The 16,483-nt window shown below is 54.4% G+C and overlaps 1 protein-coding gene across 5 annotated transcripts; it reads right to left on the bottom strand.

The window, feature by feature from the left end:
- Window positions 1-72: 72 nt before the first annotated feature.
- PUSL1 (pseudouridine synthase like 1) lies at window positions 73-16,483 on the bottom strand. Of its 5 annotated transcripts, none has more exons than XM_027855425.1 (8): window positions 16,277-16,483; window positions 9,686-9,743; window positions 8,656-8,843; window positions 6,255-6,401; window positions 5,874-6,047; window positions 1,077-1,131; window positions 553-715; window positions 73-222 (listed from the first exon to the last, which is right to left on the bottom strand). In XM_027855425.1, exons 2-8 carry the CDS (start codon window positions 9,734-9,736, stop codon window positions 134-136), a joined length of 867 nt encoding a protein of 288 aa, XP_027711226.1. In that variant the 5' UTR covers window positions 9,737-9,743; window positions 16,277-16,483; the 3' UTR covers window positions 73-133. The 5 variants fall into 5 exon arrangements, with proteins under 5 accessions (XP_027711226.1, XP_027711224.1, XP_027711225.1 ...); XM_027855423.1 differs by lacking the exon at window positions 16,277-16,483 and adding an exon at window positions 15,172-15,253; XM_027855424.1 differs by lacking the exon at window positions 16,277-16,483 and adding an exon at window positions 14,679-14,940.

Raw genomic sequence — 16,483 nt, 5'->3', positions numbered from 1 at the left:
GGGTGGGAAGCCTGCCATGGGTTGGGGGCTAAGGGCAAGGTTGGGGTGCAGAGGCCACAGGGACACACCCAGGACAGTCCAAATGTCTCCCCTTTATTTGCCCAAACTATATCCTGGGGCATCCCCGGTCCAGTCAGAGCCCAGGACCCTCTGGCACATCTCCTGAACTGCAGCCTCTTGAGACAGACGGGCGATTGTACCAGTCCTTGCCAGGGCCCCAGTCTGTGAAGAGAAGGCGGAGCCCCGGATATGAGGGGAGAAAATGGGCTCCCGCTGGCCCCAGGCACCTGGAGGCCCTTGAATGTCTGCTCATATCCTGCCTCCCCCCACCTCCCCGGTTGAACTGAAAGCATCTTTTGTCTGCTGAGCTCCCATCTCCACCAAGCTTGGGGTCCAAGAAGCCTGGGGGCTGGGGGTGGGATCTGAGCTTGGGACCATCCACGTGGGGCTTTTGTTGGGCAGCAGGGGAAGCAGAGGCTCACAGGGAGGAAAGTGGGACAGAAGCAATCAGCCTTGGGGCCGGGGGGGGGGGGGGGGGGAAGGAATGCTCACCAAGGCCTTCATAGTGCACAGATTTCAGGAACAGGCCCTGAGCAGGGGCCACCAGTAATCCAGGGCCACTCCAGGGGTCCTGACTCTCCAGCTTTTCCTTCACCTGGGAGGGGGTTAGGGTCCCCAACCCCACTGCCACCAGGCATGCGGTCATCCTCCGCACCTGCAGCATGGCCCTGAGGGCATCAATACCAATACCCCTCCAGAAGGCGTAACATCCCACTCCTATCCGATCCCCAGAATGGCAGCCTCACACTGCTGGGGGGATAGTCAGGTGACAAAACCACCTATCCCCGCCTCGGCGAATGAATGCCCAGTCTTGTCTAGAGGCTGGGCAATGGGTGAGACTATATGGATAAGGCCAAGGAACGTGGCCCTCTGCACAGTCTGCTCCCTCGTCACCACTAGGGGTCACTGTGAGCCTTGGCAATCCTTTCTGTGTTCCCCAGCACAAAAGGGGTTGGGGGATTAGGAATAGCTCCCCCCCCACCTCTATCTCCCTGCCTGTAAAATGGGCCACATACCTGTTTGTACAGGAAAGACTTGCTCTCAAACTCTATGTCCCAAAACTGCACCTTCCTGCAAATACAAATGTGCTGACTTGGGGGCCTCCCAGAGCCCTGGTGTCCCCCATTCCACAGACCCCTTACCTGCTCTCTGTCCCCAAAAGGTATCTTTTGCCCACTGACCAAAGGAAAAAACAGGGACCCGATAATGGGTTCAGCCCAGGTCGGGTCCGAGCCTGAAAGCCGCACCTCCACATCTGTCCCAGTAAGGCTAGCCTGAGACCATGCCTCCTTGCACCCAGTCAATCTCTGTACACACCCTTCTCTGGCCTTTTTGTTTTTGTCATCGATAAAATGAGAGGCTTAGACCACAGGAATTCTGAGCTCTTCCCACTCAGCTCTAAATCCCTCCTGTGCATCTCCTGGGGAATGGGGGGGGAATGCAGTGGGAGGGAGGAGAGAAGGTTGTCTGCCATGGCTCCTGGCCTTTCTACCAGGGACCCTGGAATGGAGGAGTGGCAAGCTGTCGGGTGTGGACGCCAGTCAGGGGCCCGGTGGTGACCCAGATAGGACATCGGCCCTTGTTCTAGCAGCCAGCCCTGGAGGAGCCCTGGCTGGGTCCTCTGCCTGAGCGCAGCTCAGTTCTATGCCCTTCACACAACAGTGCAAATGAAGAGAGCATTGGATTCAAATCCTGGACAATTCCCTAGGCATCGGTTTTTCCATCTTTGAAATGGGGGAGGGGGAGCTGGGGTAGATCACAGGCACAGATTTAGAGCTGGGAAGGGCCTTGGAGGCTGAGTGCAATCCAGCCTTGCAGGTGGCCCACTGGGTGGATTGCTGGGTCTGGAGTCGGGAAGAGCTGAGTTCAAATCTAATCTGTGACACTTATTGCTGTGTGACCCTGGGCAAGTTACCTAACCTCAGTTTCCTTATCTGCAAAATGGGGATCATAATAGCACCCACCTCCCAGGGTGGTTGTGAGGATCAAATGAGACAATGTGGAGTGCACAGTGCCTGGCACATAGTAGGTGCTATAGAAATGTTAGTTATTATTTTACAGATCAGGAAACTGAACTGAGAGGTTGTGACTTGCCCAGGGTCACATAACTAGTCATAACAGCTAGCATTTAGAAGCACTTTAAGATTTTTGAAACACTGCATGCTTCTAATTTTGACTTCTACATTTGATTCCCACCACAATCCTAGGAGCTAGGTGCTACTACTATCCCCATTTTGCAGATGAGGATGCAGAAACTCAGGGAGGTGACTTGCCCAGGGTCACACAGCTAAGTAAGCAAGCCCCTGAGGCTGGATTCAAACTCAGGTCTTCCTGACTCTGAAGTCTGACACTCTACCCACTGTCACAGCTGGTTGCCTCTCGACCTCTGAGCTGGTGATTTTCAACTGAATCCCAAGCTGGCATTGTCCTAGAATGGGAGCCTAACATGGGGTGCTAGACTGCAGGAGCTCTGGAACACTCTAAAAACCACAGTTCTACAACACACTGACTCAGGAGCTGCTCCAAGCTGGGCCCATGCACAGATGGAGACCAGGAGCCACAAATACCAGAGGAACCTTAGAGATGGCAAGCTCCTTCACTGGAGGAGAAACAGTAACTTGTTCCAGGATACAGAGTATCACCTGCTCCCGCCCCCGCCCCCATCAGGAAGGTGGATCATCAGGAAAGGTCTCTTAAGTTAGGGCGTTCTTTCTACTGCCTATGCATGGATGAACATAGCACTAGCATAATGCTGGGTAAACAGTAGGTGCTTAGTACAAGTGTGACCAGCAGGGGATGCTGGGGAGGGGCCCTACTCTGCCCCCTCAGTTCAGCTAAGAATTTAAAGGACAGTTTCCAAGGCGCCAGGTTGGACAGTGGGATGGGCAGTGCCAGGCACTGGTCTTGCTGCCTACCATGGGTGTTTCACCCTTATCTCCCGCCTGCCCTCCTTCCCCCCACCCAGTCATCTTAACCCTATGGTGAAGTGTCTGAGGAAGATGGCTGAGGGCCCAGTCGTGCACCCCCCTAGCGGGCACCTGCCCCTCACTGGCTGCCGAGGCCAGAGGACAGAGGATCTCTTTTCTGGCCTCTTCTCCCCTTCCTCCCCCCACCCCCACCACATCTGGCACAGAGACCCGCCTCCCCTCTTCCTGGGTCCTAGGAGAAAGGCTCTTTCTACAGCTGCCCAGCCTGCACCTGCCCTGGAGGGGCAGAGCCCACCCATACCCTGCCAGGGAAGCGGATGGCACCAGACGAGGCCCCAGCATGCCCCCAGATTTCAGCTGGGAACAGGGCAACTTATTTAGCCCCTGACTTCCTCAATTTACAGCAAGGGAAGTGGGGCCCAGGGAGAGGAAAGGACTTGGCCAGAGGTGGGGAACCTGTGGCCTCTAGGTCCTCGGGTGCGGCCCTTCGACTGAACCCCAAATCCCCTTAATAAAAGGATTTGTTCTGTAAGACTTGGACTCAGACAAAGGCCTCACCCGAGGACCTAGAAGGCCACATGTGGCCTCGAGGCCACAGGCTCCTCACCCTTGGCCTTGACCAAAGCTACACAGAAGTTGACGGCCGACCCGGCCCCAGAACTCAGGTCTCCCGGCTCAGTCCTGGGCTTTTGTTTCTTTGGTTTTCTTCTCCATAGATCTTATATCTAGCTGTGGATGGGGACAGGACAGAGCTGGCCAAGTGGGAACAAGACCAGGAGTCCAGCTGAGGCAGCAGGGTCTGGGGCAGACAGACTCAGGGGTCAGGAGGTCAGAGCGTTGTTGAGGTATTCTGGTAGTGAAATGAGGACCTGAGTTCAAATCTGGCCACTATCACTCCTTGGATAACTGCTCTTGCCTCAGTTTCCCCCCCAGGCCTCTCAGGTCCTTCCAGCTCTAAATCCACGATTCCTCTGAGCCAGAGACAGAAGCATTAGAAAGCAGGAGGGGAGCCACAACCACTAGTCTGATGCTGCCTGCCCAATGAGGGGTGTCAAATCAGGTCAAATCAGGACCAGGAGCAAGGGAGCCCTGTTCTGGGCAGGGGCTAGGCAGAAGGAGATCAGAAGGGTGTTAAGGTGGTCAACAAGCCCCAGGTTTCTCCATCTGGCTGCGTGCCAGACACTCAAGAGAGGTCAAGGGGAGAGAACCCAGAACCCTCTTCCCCGGGTCCAGCACCAAGCAGGGCCCCAGCAAAGTCCTGAAGGGGACATCTCAAGTCTCAGACCCTGGGGCAAACCCTCCCCTCTCCCACCCAAAGGGTCACTTCAGAAGCTATCTCGATGGCCTGAGGGGCACCAAGGGTGAGCCAGGCCCCCATCTGTCTTCCAATCTTTTTTCCCTCCCTGGGGGTGGAACCCTGAAGCCCAGAGGAGAGAAGGTGGGCAAAGAGAAAAGCCAACATTATTTGCCTACAGGCTCTGGCATCAACCCCAGTGTTTGGGAGGGTGGGGAGAGACAGGTGATGGGGATGCATCCTCAATGAGTGGCTCCATTTGCAATTCAGCTGGAGGATGGGGCCTCAGAGAGGCTTTCATGGTTGCTAGGCAACCCCCGGGAGCCCCAGTCCCCCCCACCCCCAAATCCCTTCTGTGAATAGACAAGCAGCCAATTGAGAAAGGGGGCAGGAGGGGAGGGGGAGCAGGCCAGGTGAACAAATGAACAGTTTCTCCTCAGCCTAGGCTCGCCTGCCTGCCCAGCAGGGTCAGCTAGGCCTCCACCCCCAGCCTTTGCTTAAACCAGGAGCTGGACTCCCTGGGTTCCTCGGATCTGCTGGAGGGTCCCCAGGGTCACTGCATCCACCCCTCTGTCTCTGGGCGAGGCCTCCCACCCCCAGCTCTCCATTTGATCAGCTCCAGAGCTAAATTTAGCCTGGCTTCCACCCCCAAGTCACAGAGCATGAAATGGAATTTGTTGGAGCTGGGTACCCAGGGGCGGTAGCGGGTGGTGGTGGAGGGGGGCACAGCTGTGAACACAGGCCTTAGCAACTCCCCCCCATGACGGGCCTGGCTTAGCTCAGCACTGATGCCCAGTGGGGATGGGGCACAGGGAGGAAGGACGGGTGGGAGCCAATCGCAAGGACCAAGGCCCGGGATCGGTGCGTCCAGGGCCCAGAGCTCAACCCCTACACAAAGCGCTCCCAGGACAGGGGCCCCCAGACAGAGAGCTTTCCCTCCGTGTGTACCCCTCCTGCTCCCGGGTAGAGGCTGGCCTGGGACTTTGCTAGGTGTCCTGGGTGCTACCCAGATCTGGCCTTTGCGGGGGATGCTGTTAATCCCCTCCCCTAAAGCAGGTACTGAGGCCAGAGAGAGCCTAAGGGGAGGATGGAGTTTCGGAACAACCTGGCTCAGAACTCATCCAGTGGGCTGGTCATGGTCTCCCCCAAGGCTGCTCTTCAGGGTGCTGCTGCCTCGCTCGGCACCCCGCCCCCAGCTCTCCCACTCCTCTGGGCAGGCTGGGCCTGGCTGGCCCCAGGACAAAAGCATCAGACTGCCCCCTGCCCAGGACAAAGGAGGGAGGGACGGGGATCACCAACTCTCAGCTGCGTGAGTAGCGACAGCCTTCCTTACCATCTTGCCATACACTCTATTGCCCGAGGGTTAGGGGAAGCTCTCAGCCTCACAGGTCCCACAGGGCAGGGAACCCATCTGGTCCCGAAGATGTAATCCCCTCCAGGGAGACGTGAGAGCCCTCCCCGGCTCTGGGGACCTGACGGCTGAGAGACAGAAAGGCTGTGTGGCTGAATTAAGACACAGCCCAGCCCCTGTTCCTAGGGAGACTCCTGTCTCCCAGTCTGAGAGGGTGACCTGGCCCAAACTTCCTCCTTACCTCTTCTCCTGGGGATGGGTGAAGGGGCTGGCTGGTGCAGGGACCACAGAGGCCCGGAGCAGTGTCTTGACAGGGTTCTGCCAGTTATTCTCACTTGCTGACCTAAAGGCCTGGAAGTTGTGGGTGCCCTGGAGATGCTGGGCGGCCTCCTGCATGGCCTTCACATCCAGGTGACTGAGGGCAGAAGAGGGTGGGAAGCCATGAGGGCATTCTCCCAGCTCCCACCCAGCCCAGGGACTGGCCTTCTCAGTGGCAGCAAGGAAGAAAGGATAGAAAACGTTCTCTCCTAGGCCCAGGGGCCTCAGCGTCTGCCTAGCCCCTTCCCCTGAATATGAGCTAAGGGTGGGGAGGGGGCAGCATAAGTCACAGCTCGGCACTTACTCAGTCCTCAGTGCCCAGCACAGGTTCTGTTCAAACACAGACAGCGTGTCCAGGGGGCAGCCGGTTGCCACCCGGTACAGGTAGGTCCTTGACGTGGCTTCAAAGCGAGCGTGGAAGTCGTCGGGGGCCCGAAAAGCTCGGATCACCCTGGAAAGGCAGGCGCTAGGATTAGACTGCGGGAAGAACTTCCAGTGTCCAAGACTAGCTGAAGGAGATCACAGAAGACAGGAGGATACATTGGTGCCCTGCCTGTGCCCACCTCCACAAGCGAGGACAGCCAGCGCAGAGGCAGGAGACAACTTCCAGAGGGCCAGCAACTGGCGACTGACTCAGTGAGTGGGAGGTGGCAGCACCTGGGCCTCTGCTCAGAACCAGTTTTAAAAGACCCTGAGGTTGGGGGATTTCAACAGATCACCAAGAATCTATGTGTCAGGCACAATGCTAAGGAATGGGGAAACAAAGGTAAAGAAGGAAAGGGTCCCCGCCCCAAGGAGCCTCCATCCTAATGGGGGGCCAAGGAGGAATGTAAGCAGATACAGAGCAAAAATACAAAATCGAGGCAAGGTAATTAAGCACGGGCCTCAGCAGTCGAGGGGGTCAGGGAAGGCTGGGTCAGAAACGAAACCAGGGATTCTATGACAAGGGAGGAAGCATGGTGAAGGGAGACGGACAGCCCTATGGAAGGGTGGGAAAGGCAGTGAAGAGCAATGAGGCTGACAGGTGTAGCGGGCAGAGAACTGGCCTCAAAGCCTGAAAGGCCTGGGCTCCAGTCCCACTTCTGACACACACTAGCTATTTGACTCTGGTCAAGTCAACTAACCTCTTGGTACTTCTAGACCAACGGTGTCAACCTCAAATAGAAACGGGGCCTGCTAATTAATTCATGAGGAGCCCCACGGGCAATGTGCTTAGTTTTAAAATGTGTTATCTTCAATTTTATTGGATTTCTATTTCTTTTGTTAAATATTTCCAAATGACACTTTAACATAGTTTGGGCTGCACTTGTAGGCCACACACTGGCTGGGGAGGGGAGGGAGGGTGGGGAGGGTGGACACTTCTCCACTAGGCAGAACCCTACAGAACTCCAGGTCATAGAGAAGGTGCAGACCTGTGTTGGTGGAGGGAGTGTCCTCATCTGGAAGTTCCCTACATGAGTGGCATCACAGATGGCATCACTGGGAAGGCAGGCTGGAGCCAGGCTGGAAAGGTCTTTACCAGGAGTTTCTATCTGATTCTGGAGGTGACAGGGAGCTACTGGAGTTTATAGAGGAGGTGAGTGACACAGTTAGATCTGTGCTTTAGGGAGATCACACTGGCAGCTGCATAGAGGGGGATTCCTGATCTATTGGAGGCTGGACGGGAGTGAGCAGGGCACTGAGACCAGCAGCTACCACAATAGTCCAGGTGGGAGGTGATGAGGATCTGCACCAGGGTGGGGTGGGGGCAGAGGAGAGACGGGGGCACATTCGAGAGATGCTGTGAAGCTAAAACCGACAACAGGGAGGAAGAGTGGGGAGTCAACAAGGATACCAATACTGGTGAGCCAGGGTGCCGTGGATCAGCGACAGGGAAGTTTGGGAGAGGAACAGGCTTTGGGATAAGGAGAGAGGTCAGTGTTGGACATGCCGAGCCTGAGATGCCTACAGGACATCCACTGGGACAGGACCATAGCTTGGGACAAAGGCCGACTGCCACTGACTTCGTAGATCTGGGAATGGGCACAGAGGTGAAAAGGAAAACCATAGAAGCTGATGAGGTCATGGACAGAGGGTATATCAAGAAAGAAGAGAGCCTTATGCAGAGCCCTGAGGCCCATCCATGGCCACAGGGGTCAGCTATGGACCAGGATCTCCTAGTTCTGGTCCCTGATGCCACAGGCCAACATCAAATCCTGGGCTAGGAAGAGGCTACTTCCTGCCCCTCCCAGAGCCAGAAATAATCATGAGCCTTGAAGAGGTGCTAGACAAGACTGGCACCGTGACACCCCCAGAGGCCAACCAGTCCATCTGCCCCCATACACATCCTGGCCTCCCAGCCAGTCCCTCCCAAAGGTGGATCATCTCTATCTCCTGCTCTCGGCAATTCTAGGAAGGGGCTGTCCAAGACGCCTGGTGCTGATCCTTGCTCACATGAGAAGCCCTTTCTAAAACAGAGCCGTAAGAAGCTGAGATACTTGGGGAGACCCCAAATCCTTGGGGCTGACATCAAGCCTGGCAAAACCTGAGGATTGGATCATGGAGAACCAGGGGGAGAGGCTAAGCTCAGGCTCCCTCCAAAACCTGGAACAAGACTGTGCCCTGAGGAATGTATGTTAACCGACTAAGGGTGGCCTAGCCTACGTCTGTGGGCGGGGTGACAGAGAGGGGCTGGGCCTGAAGGATCTGGGGGGAGGTTTCTGTACCTGATGTCAGGGTGCGCCAAGTGTCTATTGAGGGCTAACGTGAGGATATCAGGTGAGAAAGGGGGTCGGCCAGTCAGGCGCTGAACGTCTAGATGGGCAGAGTTCTCGAGAGCGTGGACACCAGCGTCCGTTCGGCTGGAGATGTTAAACTTGACCGGCGTGACGGACCTCAGCCGCTCTGCAGCTTTCTGCGATTGGATGGTATGTGGGTGAGGCAGGGACCCCATTTATCCCCTTCCCCTGCCCTCAGCGGGATAGTGCCCAATGAGGCAGCGCAGAGCTCCTGAATCTGGAATCCCCAAAAGTCCCGGGATCCTACCTAGCTTGTTCTGTGACTTTGGAAGAGTCCCTTCCCCAGTCTGGGCCTCAGTTTCCCCCTCTGTAAAGTGAACAGGCTGGGCCCCATGATCTCTAGATCTCTTCCAGCTCTGAGCCCTACGATCCAGTGCACCCGCAGGCTAGAAGTTCCCCAGGGATCTAGAGGAATCTTGTACCATGGCAGGACTCGGGGGAAGGTCATGCTTTCCAAGGATCCATCCACCTACTCACAGTCCTGCCTCAAGTTTATATGCCGTGGTACAGTCTGTGTTATGGGGATCCAGGCGCTCCTGGACTCTGCAAAAGTTCAAGCCCCAGCCACCCTACTGCTGCCCCCATCTTATTCAGTGACCTGTTTCCAGACAGCATGAGGTCTTTCTGTCCACTCCCCCACCTCCAGCCGGGCAACTGCGTGGAGTCCCAGCCCCCACATAAACAGAGACTTAAATCAAGGGGCAGGGGTGGAAGGCTAACAGTAGAGATGGCATTTGCACCTACATTCCGGCTAACTCCTGGCTGTCCCATCCCCAGCCTTACCTTCCTTGTGCAGACCAATGCCCTTCTCCCTCACCGCCACCTTACAGCGCCTTTGGGGCTCCACTCACCCGCTGCCTCCTATGGAGAAGCCTCTCCTGACCCCCGCCCCCGCACTCACTCCCTTCTCCTCAAACCATCCTGTATCTATATCCCGGACAGCAGACAACGCACTCACCTCGAGAAGATTCTGGACTCCAATCCCCTGCTTTGGCTGTTTGACAGCCATGACCCCACTGTAGGGAGAGAGAGAGACAGAGACGAAGAGAGAGACAGAGGGGGGAGGGAGGGAGGGAGAGAGAAACACAGAGACAGACAGAGACAGATACAGAGAGAGAAACAGAAAAGGGGGAGGAAGGGAGAGAGATGGAAGGAGATGGGGGGAGAGATACACACATAGAGACACACAGAGAGCAGAGGGGGGAGGGAGACACAAACAGAGAGAGAGATGGGGGGAGGGGGAGAGAGAGAGAGGCAGTGAGTCACAGCCATGCACCACTCCCACCTCTGGGAGGCAGGGACCCTAGAGCACAGAATGTCAGAGCAGAGAAGAACCCATATCCATCCAGTTTAACCACCTCAGGTTAGAGATAGGAAACTGAGGCGAGGGGGTGGGGGGTTGCCAACACCACCCCATGGTCCCATCAGGTCCCAGAAGGCAGGGACTGCTTTCAGCACACAGAGGGCCCGTTGCCTTGGCTTGTTACAATCAGCACAGGGGTCACCTCTCGTTATGAGGGGTGATTCCCCCTAAGTCATTCTTTTTCCTCTTGAATTGATTTCTCTGTGGGAGCCTCCAAGATCCTGCAGGCACCCATCTCTGGCCTCCTGGCCTTGGGGTTCTTCTTTGGAACCCGAGCCTGAACACCAGGGAAAGAAAGATGGTGCATAGCAAAGATGCTTTTCTGCAGTGGCCCCTTTTCCCCTGCCATGGCAGGTTGGGCACCCAATGGGGACCCTCCTCTAGACCTTCTCACGATGTATGTGTACGTGAAGAGAGGATACGGACTTTATCCTTTACTCTCAACTAGGCCCTCACTGCTGCATGGGCATTCTTTGGTCCTTCCCTATCTATTCTGGCAAGTTATTGCTCGTGTGACCTGGGGTGAATACTTTCTCCTCTTTGGGCCTCAGTTTCCTCATCTATAAAATGATGAGGTTGGAGAAGGTGGCCTTTGAGGTCCTCTGCAGCTTGAGAGCTACAAACTCTGTTGCAAAGGGCCTCAAACTTTGGCTTTAGGACCCCCTTACCCTCTTAAAAATGACTGAATACGCCTCCCCCCAAAAAAGAACTTTGGTTCATGTGGGTTTTCTCTCTTGATATTCACCATATCAGACATGAACACATCTTAGTATTATCAAGAAAAGAGCTTTTAGCTCAAGGAGTCCCTGAAACGGTCTCAGGAGCCTCCAGGGGACCCCAGACCACACTCAAGCACACTCCATGTTAACTTCTATTTCCATGCCACATCAACATTGGCCCTCGGCTCAGGCTGCATTGAAGAAACTAAAGCTGCCGCAGCCAGCTTCCCCAATTCTACACTTCCAATCGCCTCCATTTCAGCTCTCCCCATGCCTTTGCCCCAGGCTCAAAGGATGAGGCCACCCTTCTCTTTGCCCTCTGCCAGCACTGGGGGTTCTTGGCCCCTCCCGTAGTCTGCCCCTTCCATCTTCTCTTATATCCACCTCATTCCAAACCTCTTTTTATCCCCATTGCCATGAACGCAACCAGATCGTGGCCAAGTCTAAAAAAAACCTGCTTTGACATCCCCTCGAGCAACTGCCCTAATTCTCCCCTTCTAGAGGAAGACAAAGCTCCTGGCGCATTTTCACCTCTATTTTCTCACCTCCTACTCACTTCTCAAGCCTTGGAAATCGAGCTGCTGAAATCGCTCTCCCCAAGGTCACCAAGGACTATTTTATCAGCCTGTTCTTAGATCTAGTTGACCTTCAATGGTTGGACACTGGTCACCACCCCTGCCTCCCTGGGTTTTGGTGATATGACCCACTGGTCATGGTCCTCTACCTGTAGAAGCCCTGAGCCTCCTCAGTCTCCCCTGGAGAATCAGCCTCCACGGGTTTAATCATCACCTCTTTGCACGTGACTCCCAGATTTATAATTGTTGTTGTTCAGTCGTATCCAACTCTTCGTGACCACACGTGGGGTTTTCTTGGCCAAGATACTGGAGTGGTTTGCCATTGCCTTTACAGATAAGGAAACTGAGGCAAACAGGGTGAAGTGACTTGCCCAGGGTCATATACTTAGTGGGTACCTAAGGTCGGATTTGAACTCAGGTCTTCCTGACTCCAGGCCCAGTGCTCTATCCACTGCACCACTTAGCTACCCCTATACACCCAGCCCTAACCTTTCTCCTAAAGACTGGTCCTGCATCTCCAACTGCCTACCTGGCCAACATCTCCATCTGCGTGTTCCATTGGCCTTTGGTGGCACTGTGGATAGAGCAACGGGCCTGGAGTCAGGAAGACCTGGGTTCACATCTAGTCTCAGATACTTATTAACCCTGTTTGCCTTAGTTTCCTCATCTGTAAAATGAACTGAAGAAGGAAACAGCAAACCACTCCAGAATCTCTGCCAAAAAAAACCAAAACAAAACCCACAAACAGGGTCACAAAGGGCAGACACAACTGAAAATGAATTAATAAGAATGTCTAGAACAGAACCCATTTCCCCCAAACCCCTCACTACCCCTAATTTCTCTCTCTGTGTTCAGAGCACCACGTCTCTTTCTAATCCAATCCAATCCACACATTAAGCTGATCCTGTGTGCCTGGCACGGTGCCAGGCACTAACTATGTAATTACTAAGAAGACAGACAATCTCCCTCTTCACAGCCACCAAGGAGTAAGACCCCGGTCACTCTCCACTCCTCACTGCCCATCATCTCCCACATCCAATTCCTGGCTAAAGCTTGAGGTTTCTGCTTCCCCTTTGCCTCCCCCACCAACCCCCAGGGCTGGGCCCTCCGGATCGCTGCGGCAGCCCCACCAGGTCTGAGCCTCTCCTTCCCCTGTGCAAGAAACTCCAGCAGCTCCCTCCTGCCTCCAGGATAAAAGCCAGACTTCTCTTGGCTTAAGCCCTTCCCAGGCTGGTTCCATAGAGAGTGGACATTGCAGCCAAACTGGGCTCTTGCCATTCCTCATAGGTGACAATCCGCCTTTCACCTCGATTTGTACAGACTTTTCCCGAGTGTTTGGAATGCTCTCCCTCTTTATCTCCTCCTCTTGGAATCCCTAGTTCCCTTCCAAACTCAGCTCGAGCTCCAACTACCTCCTATACTAGGCTCTTCCTCATCCCTCCCACTGACAAATCACTGCATCCATTTCAAATTTACTATACATTTCACGAAGCAGCTGGGTGGCTCTGTGGATAGAGAGCTAGGCCTGGAGTCAGGAAGAACTGAGTTCAAATCCAGCCTCAGACACTTACTAGCTGTGTGACCCTGCGCAAGTCATTTAACCTGTTTGCCTTAATCCACTGGAAAAGGAAACGGCAAACCTCTCCAGTATCTTTGCCAAAAAAAAAAAAAAAAAAAAAAATCCAAGGACAGCATTGGCATGCTACAGTCCACAGGGTCACAAAGAGCTAAAATCAGTCAGTCAATAATCATTTATTAAGCACCTACTGTGTACTAGGGAAGGAAATGGAAAACCTCTCCAGTATCTTTGCCATGTAAACCCCACGGGCAGTAATGGCATGCTATGACCTATGGGGTCACAAAGAGCTACAAGCAGTCAAACATTTATTAAGCTCCTGCTGTATACCAGAGAAGGAAACCACAAACCTCTCCAGTATCTTTTCCAAGAAAATTCCATGAATAGTACTAGTGTGCTATGTGCTAACAACAACATATGTATCACTTTTCTCCAACAGAATAAAAGCTTTTTTAAAATTTGTTTTTTACTTTTGGGGAGAACTGGAGTTAAGTGACTTGCTCAGGGTCACACTGCTAGTAAGGAGAACAGAAGCTTCTTGAGGGGAGAGACTGTTTTTGTCTTTGCATGGAGAGCACATGGTACAGTGCTTGGCACACTGTAAGACTGTGAGTTCCTTCCCATGATGAACAGTGGAACTGAATTCTGAGCACAGACTGAAGCAGAATTGTTTCACTTTCTTTATTTTTCTTTTCTTTTTAACATGACTACTACGAAAATATGTTCTGCATGACTTCATATATCATGCCGCTTGCCATCTCAAGCAGTGAAAGAGGGGCAGGAGGAGGGCAAGAATTTGGACCTCAAAATTTAAAAAAAAGAATGTTAAATTTTTTTACGTTTAATTGGGACACATTTAATGAAATAAACAATATATATTATTATTGCTATTATTATTTTCAATCGGGAGCTCCTTGAGGGCAGGGGCTGTCTTTTGCTTCTTTTTTGTAAATCACAGTGCCTGGCACATAGTAGGCACTTAAATGTTTACTGCCTGACTAGACAACATATACCTATTGAATTAAATCCCTGAAATCACAGCTCCAAGAGGCCTCTCCAACCCCAACTCGGTTGTGAGTTTTAATATCCCTCCTGAAATTACTTTGGGGTGTTTCTACAAAGTCTTACAGTGGTTAAGAGGACCAGACCAGAAATCATCAGAGGACAAGAGTTCTAATGCTGCCCTGGACAGCCATTAACAACCCAGGCCTGACCTCAGGCAAGTCACAACCTCCCTGGGCCTCAGTTCCCTATCTGTAAAACCAAGCGGTTAGGCTGGATGATGCCGGAGGTCTCCACCCAGCTATGGTGGATGTTTTCTTTATTTCCTTCTGTTCCCCTCCCCCCAGTAAAATATAAGCTCCCTGTGGGCACAGCGTTTTTTGTTTTTAAATCTCTGAATCCCCACTAGATTGGCAGGTCCTAATTAATGTTTAAATTGAACTGAATCCCCACTCTCCAGGGGGGGCTGGGTCAAAGTGCACAAGTCAGTCCAAACCGGGGTCCTTTTGACCCTCCTCCTTCTCCCCCCACCCCTATAATAGCAGACAGGCAGTGACTCTAAACAAAGCTGTTTCCCCATCAGGCAGAAATGTTTAGAAACCCAGTTTCCTGAAAACATCTCCAGTCTGGGTGCCTTCTTTAAATGGCCATCCTAAACTTAGCTCGGGTACCAACCTTCCATCCTACCCTGCCCCCCCCCATCAACCCAGCCAAACCTGATTACTGTCTGTGGCCACATCCTTCCTCTGCTCCGGGAGAGGAAGCTGGGGGTGGGTGGGAGCTGAGGACTGGGTAAGTCCCCATCCTCGGTGGCCACGGGTGGCCACAGTGCGTGCCACAGAGGAGGCTGTAAGTGCTTGCCGGCTGACTCGTGGGTTGCCTAAGCTGTGAACCACCAAGTCATGGAACTTGGCTCCAAGACGGGAAGGTGCTTGGGGATCACTGACTCCAACCTCAGCGCGAGGTCTCCCTTGGGGCGGTGGCAGAGGGGGGCTGTAAGCAAGCACCCCACTCCCCCACGCCGGGGCTGCCTTCCACATTCCTCCCTGGGCTCACTCCACTCCTTCCTGCTGCAGCCCCCAGCGTCCCACGTGGGCGCCAGGGCAATCTAGGGACACGGGTGGGGGAGGGGGACCCCACGGGCAGGGGGCGGGGCCCGATCCCCTCCCCCCTTGGGGTCCCGGGGCCCCAGTCTCCGCCCCTACATACCTAAAGGCGGTCCCCACGTATTGGAAGAACACGAGGTAGCGCGCGCGGGGCGAGTCCATGGCCGCGTGGGAGGGGGCGGGCTGCAAGGTGGGGCGGGTCGGCCCCGCCGCGCGTGCCCGCCCCCGGCCAAGCGGACCCCGCCCTCCCGCAGCGCGCGCGCCGGCCCGGCTCGGACTCCAAGGCCACCGCGCGCTATTGGACAGGAGGGAGGGCCGGGGGGAGGTGGTGAAATGGGAGCGCGAGGGGGCGGGGCCCCCAGGGGCGGAGCCTCTGCTTAGGGAGCGGGGAGCAAGTGGTAGCCGAGTCCCGGGACGCACAGAGGGCGGGTGGCGAGGGGCCAAGTGTCCCCCAGCCGAGAGAGCAGCCTCAGGACCTTCCAGGGAGCGCGTCCGCTTTGCCCTGGACCCAAGACGGTCTGGCATTCTCCGCTCCCGCGGCCCTTCGGGGTCCCGAGTCCTCACCGAGATGCTTGGGGTCCGCGCCTTCTCTGAGCCCACGCTTTCACTTATATCCCCACCTTGGAGTCTGGGGGTAGGGGCTTGTTTTTGAAGGGGTCCTGTGTCCCCTCCCCCCCCAGTTTTATTTCTCTCCGTGTCTCCGACTTTCTCTGTCATACTGTCTCTGTTTTTCTGTATCCCTGTCTCTGTCTCTGATTCTGTATCTCTCTTTCTGTGTCTGTCTCTATCATACCGTCTGTTTCTTTCTGTCTCTCTGTCTTGTGTCTCTGTCTCTGTCTCTCTGTCTGTCTGTCTCTCTCTCTCTCTCTCACACACACACACACACACACACACACACACACACACACACACCCCTTTAACAGGACACCTCGAACAGAGAGACCTAAAAAAGCGAACAATCCGGAAGTCAAGTTACTGCTCTGGCTTCGGTCCACAGGTTGGAGAACGCTGACTGGGTCGTTTCCCCTCCCCCCTCCATTCACCGCTCGTGCCAAACTCCACTCCTAAACCCAGCCTGTGCTCTCCAGCCTTTCGAATCCCAGAAAGCCAGGCTGGGAAGGGATCTCAGAGGCTGCTTGTCCCAACCCAGACCTGACCGAGGATCTGTCGGATAGGATTCCCCACAAGTGGGTAATCGACCAACCAACCTGTACTGGACGAGCTCCAGCGATGGAGAATTCGCTGTCGGCCCAGGCAGCCCGATTCACTCTGCCATGGCTGGAATTTTAAGGAAATTTTCTTCTGACATGAGCCTGAGTTTCTCCCTGAACCTTCCACCCATTATTTCTGCCGTCTGGGGCCAAGCAGGGCAATCTCTTTTCCAAATAACCTTTCAACTGTTTGGAGACAGACAC

This window comes from Vombatus ursinus, unplaced genomic scaffold (assembly GCF_900497805.2).
Source record: "Vombatus ursinus unplaced genomic scaffold, bare-nosed wombat genome assembly UNPS02010822.1, whole genome shotgun sequence".
NCBI lineage: Eukaryota > Metazoa > Chordata > Mammalia > Diprotodontia > Vombatidae > Vombatus > Vombatus ursinus.
This window is presented reverse-complemented; position numbering and strand designations above follow the sequence as displayed.